We start from the raw sequence: 19,404 nt of genomic DNA on the forward strand, positions 1-19,404 counted from the left end.
CTTAACAAAAACTAACAAGCAAGCAAAAAGGCAAACATATTCACAATAGCCAATAACATAGCACCATTGCAATTTTCCAGCAACGGCGCCATTTGATTGACAAGAGAATAGTGTTGTGGTAAAGAATTTCTCAATAAAATCTCATTGAAAGTATAGTTCTAAACCAACAAACAATCCTCCCAATCAAAATTTGGTTGTCACAAGTACAAACCCCAATGAAAATTTAATCGAAGTATTTAAACCTTGGGTCATCTCACAAGGAATTGCAATGAAGTGGTCAATTATTGGCTATGAAGGAACAAGGGGTTTGGTTTATAAAAGGGGAAAGAAAATAAAAAGGGCAAGAAAAGTAAATCAAGCAAATAAAGAGAGCAAGCAATGAAAAGAGACATTCATGGCAAAAATTGAGAATATAGGCTTTCTATCCTAGTCACTAATACAATAATTAACAAGAATTTATCTTATTTCATCATCTCCAATATTGGAAGAAGATATAAGATTATATTCACACGAGAGAAAATCAAATAAGACTAGCTAATCTCAGTCCGAAAGTCCTAATTAACCCACTAATTGAATTAGCAAGAGATTAGAGTCAATGGAAATCATATTAACTAACAACTTTAGATCACCAACATAGATTGGATGTTCATGGCTCAAGATTGTCCAATTTCTCTTTCCAAACCAAGAATGCAAAAAAAGCTACTCTAACATCCAACCAAGCATTTTGTCAAATACTTGGAAGGCAATAAAGGAAAGCACAATAAATTGCAAAAAACATAAAATCTAACAACTACCCAATGCAAGCAATCAACCATAAACATAGCAATTAACCATAAAAATATAAAAGAAACATCAATTGCATTAGTTGAAAAGGCAAATCCAACGAGAGTTCATCAATCATAAAAGAGGCATGAAAAGGGAAATTTAACAAGAGAACTAAAAAGAACAAAGATGTAGGAATAAGAAATTGTAAGGGAAACAAGATGAAAACAAGAATTTAACCCTGGATCTAAGATGAGAATAATTTAATCCTAACCTAATTCTAGAGAGAAGAGGGAGCTTCTCTCTCTAGAAAACTAACTAAAGGCTCATCATGACAAACTAAGTGCTCCCCTCTTGTCAAATCTTCAATTCTGCATGAAATACTCTCTGGAATCAGTTGGATTTGGGCCTGGGAAGCTCAGAAATCGCCCCAACGTTTTCATTTTAATGAGGTCACGTGCGAGCATCGAGGCGTACGCATGGGTCATGCGTACGCGTCGCTTGTCATTTTACCATCCACGCGTACGCGTCGCCATGCGACTTCATATCCACGCGTGCGCGTCTGTTGCGCGTACGCGTCGGTGTATGCCCTCCAAATCTTTGATTTTCCATAAATTCTCCACTTTGCATGCTTTTCTCTTCACTCCTTTGATCCATTCCTAGCCTTTTCAACCTAAATTCACTAACAAACACATCAAGGCATCTAGTGGAATCAAAGGTGAATTAAAATTACCAATTTAGGGGCTTAAAAAGCATGTTTTCACACTTAAGCACAAATTAAGGGAGAATTACAAAACCATGCTATTTCATTGAATAAATGTGGGAAAAGGTGATAAAATTCCCCAAAATAAGCACAAGATAAACCACAAAATTGGGGTTTATCATCTCTCGAGGCTAGTTCTTGTTCCAAGTTCTACACCTTGTGCTTAAGTTCTTGCATGATTTTCGAGTTGTCATCCCCTGTTCCCCCGAATGGACGCCTTTTCGGGAGATCTGGAGTGCTGGTCTTCTCGTCGGGACAGTGGCCTCGACTGTTCGCGAGAGGCAACTGCGGAGCTTACCCTGCTTCTCATGCGGTCTCCTCCCTCCTCCCGGAGCTCCTCCGACGGCGGAAACAACTCCATATCCACGCCAGGTCCCCACAGACGACGCCAATGTTCGTCTGCTCGGGCATTCGGTGGGTCGGGTTGAACTGGTACTGGAGCAGAGACTCGAAGGGGTTAGGACCTGAGTGCGAGCTGGGATGCTGGAGGAGGATGCTTGCTTGGATTAGTGGGGTGATGATGTGGTTGGGCCACCTGCACGAACTCCGACACTCTAGTCAGTATCCGTACAAAAGGCGGCTATTAGGGTTAGGATAAGTGACGTATCTTTGGGGAGGGGTAGGTCCCTCCCCTTTTATAGTCTGTACTCAGGTAGGCCCTTTGTGGCCAGGCCCACCTTCTTGAAAGCTTCTACTAGCTGTATAGGTATACTACGTGGATGAAGAGATGATGTGCGGGTCACCTCCTAGCTCAGGTCGAGCGACCCGTCGGATTGGCCATTCATGTCCGAACCCGGATCGCTGGTGGGTAGGCCGAAACAACTTAAAAATTTAATTATTAAATATTAATATTTTAAATAATTAAATTATTAATATATTTATTTTTTATTATTTCAATATACATTTTATCCAATGTACCGATGTGCGTGCATCTTTATTGTTATTTTATTTTGAAGATATCAGATGTAGTGACGCCATCTTTCATGAATAATTTTAATACTCTACATTAAATCAAAATGATCAGGATCTATTTATTTATTTATTAAATAAATAAATAAATATGTTAATAAATTAATAAATAGTTGTAGAAGCAACGAAGGAATACCAAGTGAAGAAGCTTACGTCTTTCTGCATTATCGCTCCTTTGAATTGGTTCATTTCCCAATCGAAAGGATCACAATCACGAATTCCCCAAACATGGAGAAAGCCATTAACCGACAGAAGGTTCTACTTCACCATCTCAATCCTTCCTCCTCCAACGTCGACTTATCTTCATCTTCATCCATCTTTGTGAGCTTCAATCCCATTCCCTTTCCAATTCTTTTTATTTTTATTTTTATCTCGCGCGTTGTTCCTATCGCCACCTTTTTTTTTTTTTTCGTTTATTCCTTTTTTAATAGCGTATGTGAATTTTGGCTATTTTTGCGACACTTGATTTCTCCGATTGATTATTTCTGCAAATTATTTGTAAAAGGTCTTCATTTTGCATCCTTGTCTGTTTATTGTAATTTTAATTTGAGTAAAGAGCTAACCGATCTGTAAAGCTCGGAAAAGATGGGAATATTCACCTTAGTTCTTTTGATTTTACCTCCACTCTATTGAAGTATTGATCCAAGGTTTATGATACTCACTTTAAACAAGCGTTTGGTTTAGAAGATTCTAGCATTTGAGTCTGTTATCTGTGCAGGTTGTAAATCTAGAACAACCTTTTGTTATTTCTGCAAGAATTTATTCCCTTGATTGATTACTAGCTATCTTGAAAAGAAACTCGTATGAGTTTCTGATACTGGACCGCGGAAACGGTATGCTTGAAGAAATTAAGATATGGATATGTTAGGATACTAAGATACGGGATAATAAATATATATCATGTCATAAAATATATAAACTTGCTATAAAAAAAATTGCTAATTTAAGTATCTTAATGGGGTATATTATATAAATACTTAAATGTGTTTATTTATTTCTTATTCTAGAACTTTCATACATATGACAATAATATTTCAGAAAAACCTAAATTAAAATTTATAATATATAAGTAGGAGTATCTAAAATTATCCAGTACCAGTAGAGAGTAGACTTTTGAAAGCTTCCATTCAACATAGATTTTTGGATCAGAATTTTCCGAATCGTTTGTTTTTAAAAATTAGCCATATGATACGTTTGCTATATCTGGTTTTCTTGATTTATTCTTTGCTCAAAAATCTTATAAAATGTTCTTTTTCTATAAGCTTGCTCATGTACTGTGAATTAAACTGATTATGGTATTCTTGTGTTTGTTTGTTGAACATTGGATCAAATAGGCTTCAGTGTGTCTTGCCGGGGACAGTGCTGCTTATCAAAGGACTGGTGTATTTGGGGATGATGTTGTAATTGTGGCGTAAGTTTAACTCTTAGTCAAATTAAACATGTTATTTTAACGAATAGTATTTACGTACGAATATTAAACATCAATGTTGGAGTGAATTCATGGTTTATTGATCCTTCTTTGAATGCGAATATTTTACCTATTTGCAGAGCATATAGGACTGCCATATGTAAAGCTAAACGTGGTGGTTTCAAAGACACCCCTGCTGATGATCTATTAGCTCCTGTTTTGAAGGTTTGATATTCAATTTTTATTTTTATTTTATTTTATTTTTTCACTTTAGAAATTTAACATGTTATCATAAACATGTTGATTATGTACGTTGACTTTGTACCTTGTTCACATTCCAGTCTGTTAAATGTGCCCATTTACATGAACATGATTTTGTAAGGCTTTATTGTAGGCTGTAGTAGAGAAAACCAACTTGAACCCGAGTGAAGTTGGTGATATTGTTGTGGGTTCTGTATTGGCCCCTGGTGCTCTAAGAGCTACAGAATGCCGAATGGCTGCATTTTATGCTGGTTTCCCTGGTATAGGTCTTTATGTTTTTGAATTTGATAAATGATTGTGGTTTAATATCTTGACATATGACAATTATTTCCCTGGTATAGGTCTTTATGTTTTTGAATTTGATAAATGATTGTGGTTTAATATCTTGACATATGACAATTATTTCTCCTATCCAGAAACTGTCCCTGTTAGGACAGTTAATAGGCAATGTTCATCTGGGCTTCAGGCTGTTGCTGATGTAGCTGCATCTATAAGGGCTGGGTTCTATGAAATTGGTGAGGATATATCAAATTATTTTGCACGTCTTATGAGTGCTGTTACCTTTTTGGCACCTTTTGTTCATGACTTACTGGCTTTTCTGTGTAGGTATTGGTGCTGGTTTGGAATCTATGTCAACTAATGCAATGGGATGGGACGGAGATGTCAATCCTAAAGTATTATTTTCCTCTATTCTACCACCATTCTCCAATTTTAGTATCTGGAAAACCTCTTCAATGGCTACAAGGTGCTGATATATTATACTCTGTTGATAGGTAAAACAGTTTGAGCAAGCCCGAAACTGCCTTCTTCCAATGGGGGTTACCTCTGAGAATGTTGCACAGCGTTTTGGGGTGTCAAGGAAGGAACAGGATCAGGCTGTGCTGGAAAATTTAAAGATGAGATTATACCGGTTTCCACCAAGGTATTTGCTGTTTCAGTGCATAGCTAATCTATATTTGGAGTTTTAGCCTTAAATGAACTTTTCCCCCCAAAACAGATTGTGGACCCCAAAACTGGTGATGAGACGCCTGTGACCATTTCCGTTGATGATGGAATTAGACCTAATGCCTCAGTGGCTGATCTTGGAAAGCTCAAACCTGTGTTTAAGAAAGATGGATCAACCACTGCTGGTATAATAAGATAATTAAAGTTAATAGTTCATTTTCTCGAATTATATTTGATACTTTCACTGCTTGGTCGCTTGATTTTAGGTAATTCGAGCCAGGTGAGTGATGGTGCTGGGGCTGTTTTACTGATGAAAAGGAGTACTGCAATGCAAAAAGGACTACCCATCCTTGGCGTTTTCAGGTATTCAATCGGTAACATAGAAGTTATGATCCTTCGCAAAATTTGTATGCGGATTTCAAATTGGAATGTGCATGTCCCTCAATGAATACTGGGCAATAGATTTTCAAATATGATGTACTCCAGAAGTGAAAAAACAAAACAAAATAATTTAAAAAAAAAAAAGAAGCGCCTTATTTTAATCTGAAGAAGATTATTTTCTTGATTGTTATGCAGGTCATTTTCTGCAGTTGGTGTTGATCCTGCTATCATGGGTGTTGGCCCAGCTGCTGCAATTCCAGTTGCTGTAAAGGCTGCAGGTCTAGAGCTTGATGATATTGATCTTTTTGAAATAAATGAGGTACTATAATTGTCACTATGGATCAATGGGCTAAACAATATTGCTGTCTCACTTCTTAGCTCCATTTGTGTATATTCTTAACTTGCATGGTTTGCATTTGTTCAGGCATTTGCTTCTCAGTTTGTATATTGCCGGAACAAGTTGGGACTCGATGCTGAAAAGATCAATGTTAATGGTGGTGCAATGGCCCTTGGACATCCTTTGGGTGCAACAGGTATATACCAAAAGTTCCACCACGATATTCCTAAAGCTGCAACACCATTGCTGATTAATAAAGTCTAACTTGTCATACTCCTTGGCCTGTGATTCTGCTGATTTATAAGAAATTTATCTTTTTTATGTGAACACTATCTTTTGTCATCCTTGTGAAGTTCACAAACCAAAACTCGATTGCTGTTTCTTGTACTTTATGACCTGTAGTACTTGACATTCTTATTATTTTGCAACTTGTTACTTGTTCCAGGTGCGCGATGCACTGCAACGCTGTTGCATGAAATGAAGCGCCGCGGAAAAGACTGTCGGTTTGGAGTCATTTCTATGTGCATAGGTACAGTTCCTTTGAACATGCATGCATGTGCGTACCCATTGTGCCTGAATACTGCATTGCAGGTGATAATGGCTATTTATATTTTGAGCAGGAACTGGAATGGGGGCAGCTGCTGTCTTTGAGAGAGGTGATGGTGTTGATGAGCTAAGCAATGCGCGAAAAGTGGCTACCAACAACCTTCTATCCAAGGATGCTCGTTAGAAATTTGTTACTCCATCGTCGTTTGGTTTGGTGATCGTTAATTAAAAATAAAGCCTTGTTTTGTGATATTGAAAATGTCATCACTTGAAGAAGGATTTAGTCCTTTATATTCTTAATAGACGTGTTATTTTTATTGTTTAGACTTTATCTGCAAAGTCACTATAGTTTAGAAATATTATTGTATTGAAAGGAAGGGCTCAAGGAATAGAATTTGTAACGAGCATTCGGTGCATGGGACAATGCTATCACCCATAAGCATAAGTTTTTATTAAATCTTAGTTTAAATTTACATTGATAACTTATATTAAATCTGCACTTTTAAATTATCATGGGTTATGTATTTGAGTTTTGATTTTGGAGAAAAAGGCTTGTAATTATCTTTAGCTCTAAAACAAGAATTTGTAAATACATCCAAGATGTGATACGAATGACCGAACTTAGGTCTATTGCAGTCCGCAGAATAGAAGAACTTTCACTAATGTAATAGAACTAAACAAACGTCAAGTACCGTCTCTATTGTATTTTTTATTTTTTTCGTAATGATTGACTTCATAGCTTCACAAATTTATTGAAAAGGAAAATGTGCTATTAATACTCTACTAGGGTGTTAACTGTAGGTCGGGTTATAGCAGTTGATTTTTTTTTGGCGTTTAGTTGATTTGATATATGCAAGAAATGTTAATAAAATTTTGTGTAGAAATGATTAAGTATAATAGTTTAGTTACAAATTCAAGTGTTTGTTTGGGTGTGATTATTTTGTTAAAAAAAAATTTTTTTAATGAAAAAAGATCTTTTTTATTTTTTAGCGTGTTTGGCAAATTTCTAGTAGTAAAAGTAAAAGCACTAGAAAAATTAAAAAAAAAACATCTTTTTTTAGAAGTTGTAATTTATATTTTTTTAAAAGATCTTTTTTCTTTAAAAAAATATGTTTTTCATGTAATAAATAAACAAAAAGGTACTTTTAAATTGTTATACCCAAACATAATTGATGGATAAAAAGATCTTTTTGCATGAGATATCCAAACATAAAATTACTTTTACTTCTTCATAAGATCTTTTAAAAAAAGATAACTCGAAAAAATGCCTTTTCTTAGAAGCTCACCTAAACAAGCCCAAAATGTTTGTTTGGGCGCCATTATTTTGTTAAAAGAAATTTTTTTTTTAATGAAAAAAGATCTTTCTTATTTTTTAGTGTGTTTGTCAAATTTCTAGTAGTAAAAGTAAAAGCATTAGAAAAATAAAAAAACATCTTTTTTGAGAAGTTGTAATTTACATCTTTTTTTAAAAGATCTTTTTTCTTTAAAAAAATATGTTTTTCATGTAATAAATAAACAAAAAGGTACTTTTAAATTGTTATACCCAAACATAATTGATAGATAAAAAGATCTTTTTGCATGAGATATCCAAACATAAAATTACTTTTACTTCTCTATAAGATCTTTTAAAAAAAGATAACTCGAAAAAAACCTTTTCTTAGAAGCTCACACAAACAAGCCCAAAGTTGGTCTAAACTCAACAATACCAACACTACCATTTTACTAATATCTTTATTGGTTCTGATTTTTTTGATGCCATCATTAAATAATTTCGGTTCGTTTTTTAGTTTATTTCGGTTCATTTATGAATTAATTGAGGTTCACTTGATACTGCTGATAAGTATTGAGAAAATTTTTTAGTAAAGAAGAACGAAATTATTTATTTTCACTTGATTCAATTGCATTAGATTCCACTCTATTCCATTCAATTAGTTCAGTTTGAACAATCAGTAAAAAAAATTCAATCATCAACAAAAACACATCAAATTCATTTCTGGATCCAAATGAACTTTAATTAAACTAAGAGATGAACCGAAATTACTTAAGGAATAAAAAATTTGGTCAATACTTATCAGCAGTATCAAGTGAATCTCAATTAACACACAAATGAACCAAAATAAATTAAGAAATGAATCAAAATTATTTAATGATGGCATTAGAAAAAATCAGAACTAATAAAGATATTTACAAAATATTAGTGTTATTGGTGATGACGATAACAAAAAAAAAAAAAAAGAAGAAGAGGAGAAGCAGGTGTGAAATTTAAAAAAGTTATAACAACTTAGTTAAACTTAATTAAGTATTTTGCTTGAATGTAGAGCTTTGTTGTAAGCATAAATAGCAAGTTAGAACAACAAACATTATTATATTATTTCGAAAGTGCTAAGTAACAAACCTATAAGTTGTAATATATTTTCGTATCTTTCTTTTATTATTTAATGTATTTTTGATATATTTGTTTTTGTGTTATACTTATTTTGAGGTTATCTAAAACTAGGTTGTTTTTGGGTTTGAATGTGAGGTCTAATTTACTTTAAGGGCAGTATCTAATATCTATTGGTGCCAGGTGTCGTTGTTCGAATTCCTTGTGAGGAGGTAAGGGGTAGTACCTGTAAGGGATTCCGATATTTAAGTTAGCAAAAATTTTAACAAGTTTTTAGTTGATTGGGTCCTGAATATACCTGATGGTGTCAGTATATTTATAGTAGAGTAGACAACCACCTTTTATAGTAGTTCCACTTTTAATGTTGCATGGTTGTTCCTTTTTTTTAAGAAAGTTGTTGAGATCTTCTTTCTAAATAAGTAGGAGAAATTTTGAGGAGTTAATTACTTATTTAAATAGATAAGATTGGAGTCCAGTCGCTGCGCCCGATCTCTATCAAATTCGAATAAGTGTAAACAAGATGTGTTCTTTTTGATGGACCTTTATTTATTTGGATTTGTCTTTATATCAGGGTATGAACAATATTATTATATATTTTTAAATTTTTATCAATAGCAAACAATGAAGGATTATTCAGAAAAAGAAATTATAAAATAATTTAAAAAGATAAAAATAAAAGTGATGATAGATTTTATAGGTCTTCGTATTTAAATAATTTTACCAATTTAAATAAGGATACAGAAATTTAATTTGTGTATTTAGTTGTATTTTCATATTCATAAATACAGAAACAAAATTTACAATATTTTGTATCTTTGCCAGTGAAAATGTGAGAAATTTTAAGTTCTCATTTTTATTGATGATGCAAGCGAAAATGCACCCAACATTATTTAACATTTTCACCGCTCTTACAAGCGAAAATACAATATTTTTGCAATGCAAGTGAAAATATGTGTAGATAGTACGTACGTGTGTGTCTGTAGTTAGTGATAATTTTAAAGGGAGTGACTTTTTATGGTGACCGAATTTATACACTCTTATATGTCTTTTTCACCCATAAATTATTTAAGAAAACAACACAAACACAAATACAAATTATTGTAAATTTTTGCAATTTTTCATATATTATTTTTTACATTTTTGCTGACATAGCCATAAAAAATATTGTCAATTTTGTTTAGCAACCATACGAAAATATAACTAAATGTATAACTTGATAAATTCTTACATTTTTTTTAAATTGGTAAATATATAATACGTGTTCAAGAGGACATTTTTGATATTCTAGAGTTAAGAGAGAGAATGATAATCTTATCATTTTTAAGGATTTGAATTTTAGAAAAATTATATTATACCGGTATTAGACATCAAAAAAATTAAAAATTTATTTAAAAAATAATGGTGCTGAAATGACAGCACTTATAAGGCACATTGGACTAAATCAGCACAACGAGAAGTTCAAGAGTGCTCTTTAAGTTTATTGGAAATTATTTAGTCTATATTTCAATTTGATTTATTATTTAGATTTATCAAAAGACTTTATTTGATTTTGATTTATTCTTTTTTTGGAGTATGACCAAGAAAAACAAAAAAAACAAAAAACAAATCCTCTAGGATTAGCCTATGAATATCTTCGACAGGAAAAATTCATTCCTTGTAGGGCTCATTCTTCCTTGAAGCATCTTTGGCTAAGGCATCAACAACAGTATTAGCAGAACGTAGCACCGAAATGATCAAAGGTTGTCAATCTCTCACCAGCATGGCCTGAATTTTCTCCACAATCTCTTTATTCAAAAAATGAACAAAAGCGTTTGTAGTTTGAATAAGGAGAATAGTGTCATGACAATCTGTTTTGCAAATGACACATCAAATCCCCATCTCCCAAGCCAAAATCAGATCCCGCCAAATAGCAAAAATTTCCCCACTAATAATTAAACTAATTGGAAGAGGACTTGCACAACCTTTCACACACTCGACACCTGAGTTTCAGATGATACAACCAAACCCCGTTGAAGCTTAGTTGGAGACCAAAGTTGACCGGAATTAAAAATGTCATTGTTGTGGCACTGCCAAATCCACCAAACAGAAAACAAAAAAAGATACCATCCCTCTTAACATTTGAAGCAAACTAATCCTGCAAGTTATAATTCGAGAAAAAAATTAAGAAGTAAGCCAAACATATGCCATATATTTTTCACCATACAACAGTCTCGCAAAAACTAAATTTCACCCCACTAAAGCAACGAGGGCATATGTAATAATTAGCAAGAACTTTTCTAACTCTGAAGGATGTAGTAGGCAACGCCTCATGAAAAGCAAGCCACACAAAAAATTTGATTTTTTCCGAAATTTTTAACCTCCATACCCATTTCCAATTATTATTATTATTATTATTATTATTATTATTATTATTATTATTATTATTATGCCATTAGAAAATTCTCTGTGCAAACCATTCACACCCATTTTTGCACGTATAAAAATTAGAATGTCCCCAAATTTAACTAGCTTTTAACCCACTTTGACCATTCGGATTGTAACTATTGAGTTAAATCTTCACATAATCAAGAATGAAAGAGTAACAATTCTCTAACCACCATTAGCCATTTCTCTAAACATCTTGCACTTTGAAGTCTAAATCAGTAATATGAACATAAGGAACATTCTCTGGCGAATGGCCCTCTAGTCTCCATTGACCAAACTAGAAAGATTGATCCAAAAGTCCAGTACACCAAGAATAACTCTTTATTAGCCATCTATTAGCTTTCTCAATACTACGCCAAATATAAGACAGATTATGAATAGAAGAAAACTCCCAAAGAGAATTATTAGAGGAATACTTAACAATTATCATTTGGATCCAGAGCTTCTCTTTATTATATAAGAGTTGCCAAATCAATTTTTTTAAGAGAGCAATATTAACACAGCGGACATTCCTAACTCTAAGACCACCACAACTCTTGGGAGTAACAACAATTTTTTAGTTAACCAAGTTACGCCTTCCCCCTCAGTATTACCCTTCCACAAAAATTGATGCATCATAGAATTTATCTTGTTGTACACATAATCAAGAAAGAAAGCAATTTGCATATAGTAAATGGAAATAGATGTAGCAACATAATTAATGATACAAAGTCTACCTGCCTTGTTAAGAACCTTGCCTTTCCATCCGGCTAGTCTAGACCAAATCTTGTCCAAAATTCTTTGGAAGAAAGTTCTATTAACTCTCTCATGATTCAAATTTACTCTCAAATATTTTTCAAAAATTTGAGTAAACCGAATAGAGGATATGCCAGTAAACATATATCTTTTTCTATTTGAAACACTTCTAGAATAAAGAGCCTTGGATTTATCGACATTCACCTTCAAACCTGATGCTTTGCTAAAGAGGTGATTCACATTCATGAGTAGCTAAACTTGGAATTTTGTAGGCTTGAAAAAAAGAAGATCATTTGCGAACGTAAGGTAAAAAATCTGAGGCCCCCTCTAGACATTGTAACCGACTCCCACAAACTGTCATCCAGTTTCTTACTAATAAAACAAGCTAGTCGCTCCATGCAAAGAACGAATAAATAAGTGGACATTTGATCTCCTTGGCGAAGACGTCTACAAGGGGGGAGCCCTTCAATTTTGGAGACATTCTAAAGAATAGATAAAAAAAATGAGCGAATGTAAGAGATAACACAGATAGTAGCATTAGGAAACCCAAAAAGCTATAAGATTTATTCCAGGAATCTTCAATCAATTATGTCATGTGTCTTTTCAAGATCAATCTTCAAAGTCAGAGTGTCTTTCTTGGATTTGGTACGTTTCATAAAATACAATACCTCTTGAGCGACAATGATGTTATTTGTGGTTCCTCTTTCCAGAATAAAATTCTTTGTAAAGGGCCAACAATATCAGTTAAGAAGGAGTGTAGTCTATGAACCAAGATCTTGGTAATAATCTTATAAATCACATTGCATAAATTAATGGGTCTGAACTCTTTCAAACTAGGTGAAGCATTAAGTTTCGGGATTAAGTTAATAAAAATTTCCAAAATTAAAGAATTAATGGGAGCATCCAAAAAAGTACTATTAACCAAAGACGGGACATGCTTTTTCACTATACTCCAATATTTTTTGAAGAAGATGGCTTGGAATCCATCAGGTCTTAGAGCCTTAAGAAACTCATATTGAACAAAGCTGACTTTACCTCTTCAATATTTACAGGAGTTATCAAAGTATCACAAGCTTCATAGGGAAGGGAAGGCAAGGTGCACTCACTCATGCTGTCCAACACAACATCCTTAGTAAAACGCTCTTGCTGCTATTTGAAGGACTGTTGCCTCTGTAATCTAAGTTCTATCATTGATAAATAAGCTATGAATCTTGTTAAATTTCCTTCTCACATGAAAAAATTTATTATTTTTATCTCCCAAAAAGTACCCAATTTTTTCTTGATTTCTAAACCTACGACAATTTTTTTTGGAGCAAAATAGAATTTAGTTTTCTAAGAATTCTTTTTTTTGAGAGATTTGTTTAGTAATAGTTTTAGGAGTTTAAAATTTAAATCAAATTTGATCTAATCAAATGAGATCATATCTGATTTAAATTGGTTGACATATATTTAGAATTTTAAATTTAAATAAAATCTGATTTAAATTTAGCTATAATTAATTTTAGAGTCATATCTTTTGTTTAATTTCATATTTTATAGTTTTATGCTAGAAAGATTTAGTCCATTTTTATATTGATCAATTAGGAGTTTATTTAAACAAGTTTCTAAGATATTTTATACATTTTTTGGTGAATAAATTTTATGAGTGTTATTATGCAAATTTTTCAATGCGTATTTAAGTGAGGTAGGTAATTTGCTTTACTTGATGCATAAAGAAATTGAGGGATACCTAAGGTAATTCTTAGTGTTAGTTCTTTTAATTTTATCCCTTTGATTTAGGTTATTAAAGACAGGTTTTTTGAAGGTCTAGTAGAAAAAATTTTTATCTATCATTTTTATTTTTCGCTGTGTCTTTTGTTATTCGTTATATTTTTTCTTATCATAATGGAACAAATAACAAAAGAAAAAAAATAAAAAGATAGATAAAGGTTTTTTTTACTAGACTTTCAAAAAACCTGTCTTTAACAACCTAGACCAAAGAGATTAAATTTAAAAAATTAACACTAAAAATCACTTTAAGCTGAATCCATAAAGAATTAAATTTCTTTATGCAACAAGTAAAATAAATCACTCATTTTATTTAAATACACATTGAAAAATGTGCATAATAGCACCCATAAAATTTATTCACCAAAAACTATACAAAAATTTACAAACTTGTTTAAATAGACCTTTGATTGACGAGTCTAAAAATTGGTCAAATCTTCCTAAAATAAAACTATGAAAAAGATATGACTTTAAAATTAACTCTAATTAAATTTAAATCAGATTTGATTTAAATTAAAAATACTAAAAATATGTTAACCAATTTAAATTTGATTTGATCTTATTAAATTATGTCAGATTTAATTTAAAATTTAAACTCCTAAAACTATTACTAAACAAATCAAAATTGAAATGACAAATCTTAATAACAAATCAAATTGAAATATAGATTAAATAATTTCAAAAACTAATGCTAAATTTAAAGAGTATTCATAGACTTTTTGATGTCTTAACTTAGTTTAATGAATCTTATAAGTGCTGTCATTTTAGTACCACTGTTTTTGAGACGAATTATTAGTGTCTTTGATATCCAAGACCGACATAATATAATTCTTTCAATATTCAGATCCTTAAACATGATAAAATTATTATTTTATTCCTTAGTTCTAAAATATCAAAAATATCCTCTTTAACATATATTAATAAATTTTTTTTAATTTAAATAAAAAGGCCTAGATCTTATTTGGATTTTATTTTGATAGTTAAATGCGTAACATCATCTCTATCTCTCTTAAATGAGATTTTCATGTAAAAATTATTGCTTAATATCTTAAATTTGACCCTCTACGTAGACCAAGCAAGAACATACAAACACCATCTCTAGCCATCTTGATACAAGGAATTTTGGGAAATAATTTTTTACTACTCTTTCAAATTAATAATTTCATTCTCAAATTGAGACCCTCAACACAACGCACATTTATAACAAAATTTTATCGATTGGAGTCATAAAATCAAGCGCTTTTAAAATAAAAAATTGGTAAAATAAAAAAATAAGTGTTTAATTGCTTTTAAATCAAAGTAAGAGATTTACATACGATAGAAGTTATAAATTTAAAAATGATATTTTTTTATTATTTTATAATTTTGTAAACTCTGAATTTTTTTTAAATAATGTAATCAATTTATAATGATCATATGATCCTCTTTGTACACTGTAAACTTGGAATCAATTTTTTTTCAACCATAAACATCTAACCATTCCACAAATTATCTGTTCAAAATAAGCGTGTGAATATTATCGTAAAATTGACATAAAAAACACTAAATATTTTATTAAAAAAACATAATATATAATGAGATACTAAGTAATTTGGATTGGTCGAGTAGTCAGTTTTTTTGTTCGTTATAGAGTTCAAGTTCATGACAGATTAATTCTTGATTTGTCGAGTTGAAAAATACAGTAGACAAAAAAAATTCTAACTAAATACAAAATGATCATTAGTAACACTATTCTATCTTAACCAAATTTCTTCTAAAGAGATTATAAACGAATAACCACTCTACTCAAATTGAATTTCTGACACATACACAGATATAAATTGAAAATTTGTGATACTCTACCCAAAAATTATATCCAAAATATCAAATTAAATAGTGTAAACACTCAACTCAAATATAGAAAAGAAGATACCAAGAGTATAAAACTAATTTTCTCTAACTAAAAGAATGATTAATGATTTGCTACACAAAATATATGTGAAGACATAACATTATTACTTCCATTATACTAAACTAAACTAATCAAATCACCTATTTATACTAATTCATAGATAGTAAAATTAGGTAATAAATATGACAACTTGTAGTATTATCAACTTGCATATTTATAAGCTGTAAGTTAATAATCTCAAGTTAAAATTTTTGACCAAATAATTAATTTTTGACCTTTAAATTAGTTAAATTTTACGACTAATAAACTTTTTAGTAATATTTATATTTATCAATTTGATATATTATTAGCAAATTAAAATATTAAACTATGCATCACCATCTTTTAACCATATATCAGACTTTTCAAACTTTCCATCGTTCAATCCAAATTGATGTTGCATTCATCACAATGAAAATTGTGATCTATTTCTTCAATCTAATAATAATGATACTCAACAAAATCCATACTTTGGGCATCACATCTATATCATGGATTTGCATTTATTCTATTCGAGCAAACATATTGGTGATGTCTCTGGTAGACATAGAAAATCGGTGACTAAGGTGCTAGGAGGGAAATTCAATCTCATTACAACATGTGGCAGGACATAGAGGAGAAGACCGAAAAATTTGAAGTTTTAAACCCATTTGACAATGGTAAATTGGTTAATGAAAGTGCAGATTTGGATCAATAAACAAAAGTATTAAACATTTTTTTTTATTGTACACAAGAAAAAAAAAGAAAACAAAAGAAACAGATAAAAGAAAGAAAAATGGAGAGAATAGAAGAAGGAAGCTGAGCTCCATGCTTTGCCAGGAAACCCGCAACCCAATTAGCTTCTCTAGAGACCAACACAAAGCGCACATCCGAGATCCCACCTTACTTAAGCTCATTGCAGCACTATCATTTCAGCTTGAACCTCAGGCAACTTCCAACTCTAAATCAGTACAAAGACATTTGTCGAGTCCATCTCGCAAATCACTACCGGGCTCCACATTTGCTGGGTCACTGGAAGCCCCTTCATTGTAGCATTCGGTGGGAACTTGGTTACAGACTTCGTTTCAAGGAGGGGCAGGGGAGGTCGTTTGCGGCATTGAACGTGTGGGCTCACAAAAGTTACCGCGATTACCTTTAATTATCTCTCTTGATGAGACAGTGACGTTGTTGTGCTCGACTCACCTATGCCACGTGTTATGACATCATTTGCGGCTCAAAGTATAAACACTCTTTTTTATTTATCAAAGTTAAGAGTGAGGCTCGAATCTGAAAAACCGCTAAAGAGGATAGAAAAACTATGCCAGCCAAAATAACTACATGCATCAATATTCTATAAATCCATTCACTTGATTGCTTTCTGTTACGGCCTGGCCCAGACCGTTTACGGGCTGACCCGACCCATTGATCACACGACCCAAACGGTCGGGTACGAGCAGCTCAACCAACGACTCGGACATGCGTCCTTGGCTCCCCGCTACAGCTGTCTGAGGAAGCTTCGAGGAAGGTGGGTCTGCCCTGGCGGGGCCCACTTCTGACACGGTATATATGGAGAGGGTCATATCCCTCCTCCGAGGTACGACACATATCCCTTTATCCCTTTCTCGCCTGCACACTCAACTGACTAGAGCGTCGGAATGTCTTTGCAGGTAACACCCCATTCACATCAGGAGCTCGGGACGTCGGCTACTACAGCTTCACCCTCGCGACCCGGTTCCAGGCTACACCTCACCTATCAACCCGAGGATCCCTCCGAACCGTCCGGTACCCGAGCTACCGAACATTGGCACCGTCTGTGGGGACTGCCTAAATGGACATCGTACAAAGTCCAGGGGACCATGGCCGCGGAGCGGGCCTTGATGGGGCAGCCTCCGTCGCTTCTTCCCAGGAGCGGCAGACGTCCCCCTCGCGACGTACTGAGCCATATTCAAGAGCACAAGAAAGACGCCCCTTTGGGGGAACTAACGGTGATAGCGCCAGGATAATGTAGGAACTGCGCCATAGGGTGCAGAACCTAGAGCGCCAGCTGGCAGATCAGAAACACCGTCAACAAACTTCTGATCCCATCTACTCCCCGTCTCCCGAGAGCCGGGGAAGAACCTCTCACAGAAGCCGCTCCCAGTGCACTCCCACCTCAAGGTCGGAATCGGAAAGTAGCCGGAAAGACCAAGAACACCCGAGAAGACGACATGACCCCTTCATCTACGCCCGACCTAGGGGGACTCGCACTGTGAGACGAGATCGGGAAGACGACAGAGAAAAAACAAGGAGAGCACGACGACCTGTGATCATAGGAGCAACCCCTTTCCACCATTCCATTCTCAAGGTCCGGCTACCAAAGCACTTTGATAAGCCAACAAACATGAGGTATGATGGAACTCAAGACCCACAAGAACATCTGACGGCCTTCGAGGCCAGAATGAATGTGGAGGGGGTAGGCGACGAAGTCAGGTGCCGCGCTTTCCTGGTCACCCTGGCTGGACCAGCAATACGATGGTTTAATAGCCTCCTGCAAGGTTCTATCGCTAGGTTCTCGGACATCAGTCGTGCTTTCTTAGCCCAATTCACTACCCGAATCGCAAAGGCGAAACACCCGATAAACTTACTCGGGGTGACTCAAAGGCACGGTGAGATGACTAGAAAATACTTGGACCGATTTAACGATGATTGTTTGAAAATAGACGGCCTAACCGATTCGGTCTCGGTGGCCAACCTGTGCTTGACGAACGGACTTCTGAATGAGGATTTTAGGAAGCACCTCACCACGAAGCCGATGTGGACAATGCAGGAGATCCAAAGTGTATCCAGGAAATACATTAACGATGAAGAAGTCAGCCAGGTCGTGGCTGCCAACAAGTGACAGCCCTCCTACAATCAAATCCGGCAGCACGGTAGCAAAGAAAGACAGAAAGAACACGCCAGAAACGGCAGTCTGAGCAAGACACCAAGGCCGTTTCCTCGAGTTGGGAAATTCACCAATTACACCCCCCTCACCATCCCCATCATAGAAGTTTATCAACAGATTGCCGAGAAAGGAATTTTATCGAAGCCCCGACCTCTGAAGGACCGGACCAGGGGAAACAAGAGCCTCTATTGTGATTATCACAAAGGCTATGGACACAAGACACAGGATTGCTTCGACCTGAAGGACGCGCTGGAACAGGCGATCCGGGATGGAAAACTGGCCGAATTCTCCCATCTCATTAGGGAGCTAAGTAGGCGAGATCGCGACCGCGAGGGAGAGGACAAGACCCGCGTGGTGAAGTGACGTTGATAAACCACTGTTTTATGGTTTACAATGTGTTTAATTGTGTGGTTTTATCATGGTCTTTACCCACTTATTCATATAATTAGCATGTATTTATATTTCCTTCCTAAAATTATTACATGATTGAAAACTTACTTCCTGGAGATCCTTTAATTAGGTATTTTAATCCCCCTTTATTCCATTCGATGCCGTGATCTGTGTGTTAAATGTTTCAGGCTTTATAGGGCATGAATGAGTGAGAGATTGGGAAGGAAGCTTGCAAAAATGGAAGGAATACAAGAAATTGAGGAGACGACCAGCGAGAAGTGGCGCATACGCGTCAGCGACGCGACCGCGCGGAAGAGAGGAATTCGCAGTGACGCAGCTGCATGAGTGACGGGGACGCACGGATTGGAAAAGCAGAAGCGACGTGGAGGCATGGACGACGCGCCCGCATGGAAAAGAAAAACGCCGAATGACGCGTTCGCGTGAATGACACATCCGCATGACGTGTGCGATCTACAGAATCTCAAAAGTCGCTGGCAGAGT

The 19,404-nt window shown here is 34.5% G+C and overlaps 1 protein-coding gene across 1 annotated transcript; it reads left to right on the plus strand.

Moving 5' to 3' along the window:
• Positions 1-2,613: 2,613 nt before the first annotated feature.
• Positions 2,614-6,882, plus strand: LOC107474314 (3-ketoacyl-CoA thiolase 2, peroxisomal-like). The gene is given in 14 exon segments (XM_016093939.3): positions 2,614-2,815; positions 3,829-3,905; positions 4,043-4,127; positions 4,297-4,423; positions 4,580-4,678; positions 4,770-4,837; positions 4,937-5,039; positions 5,042-5,085; positions 5,161-5,293; positions 5,375-5,471; positions 5,685-5,808; positions 5,914-6,022; positions 6,272-6,355; positions 6,447-6,882. Coding segments are annotated over 14 exon segments (1,353 nt in total). The 5' UTR covers positions 2,614-2,722; the 3' UTR covers positions 6,557-6,882.
• The last annotated feature ends 12,522 nt before the right edge of the window (positions 6,883-19,404 follow it).

This window comes from Arachis duranensis, chromosome 2 (assembly GCF_000817695.3).
Source record: "Arachis duranensis cultivar V14167 chromosome 2, aradu.V14167.gnm2.J7QH, whole genome shotgun sequence".
In the NCBI taxonomy this organism is placed as follows: domain Eukaryota; kingdom Viridiplantae; phylum Streptophyta; class Magnoliopsida; order Fabales; family Fabaceae; genus Arachis; species Arachis duranensis.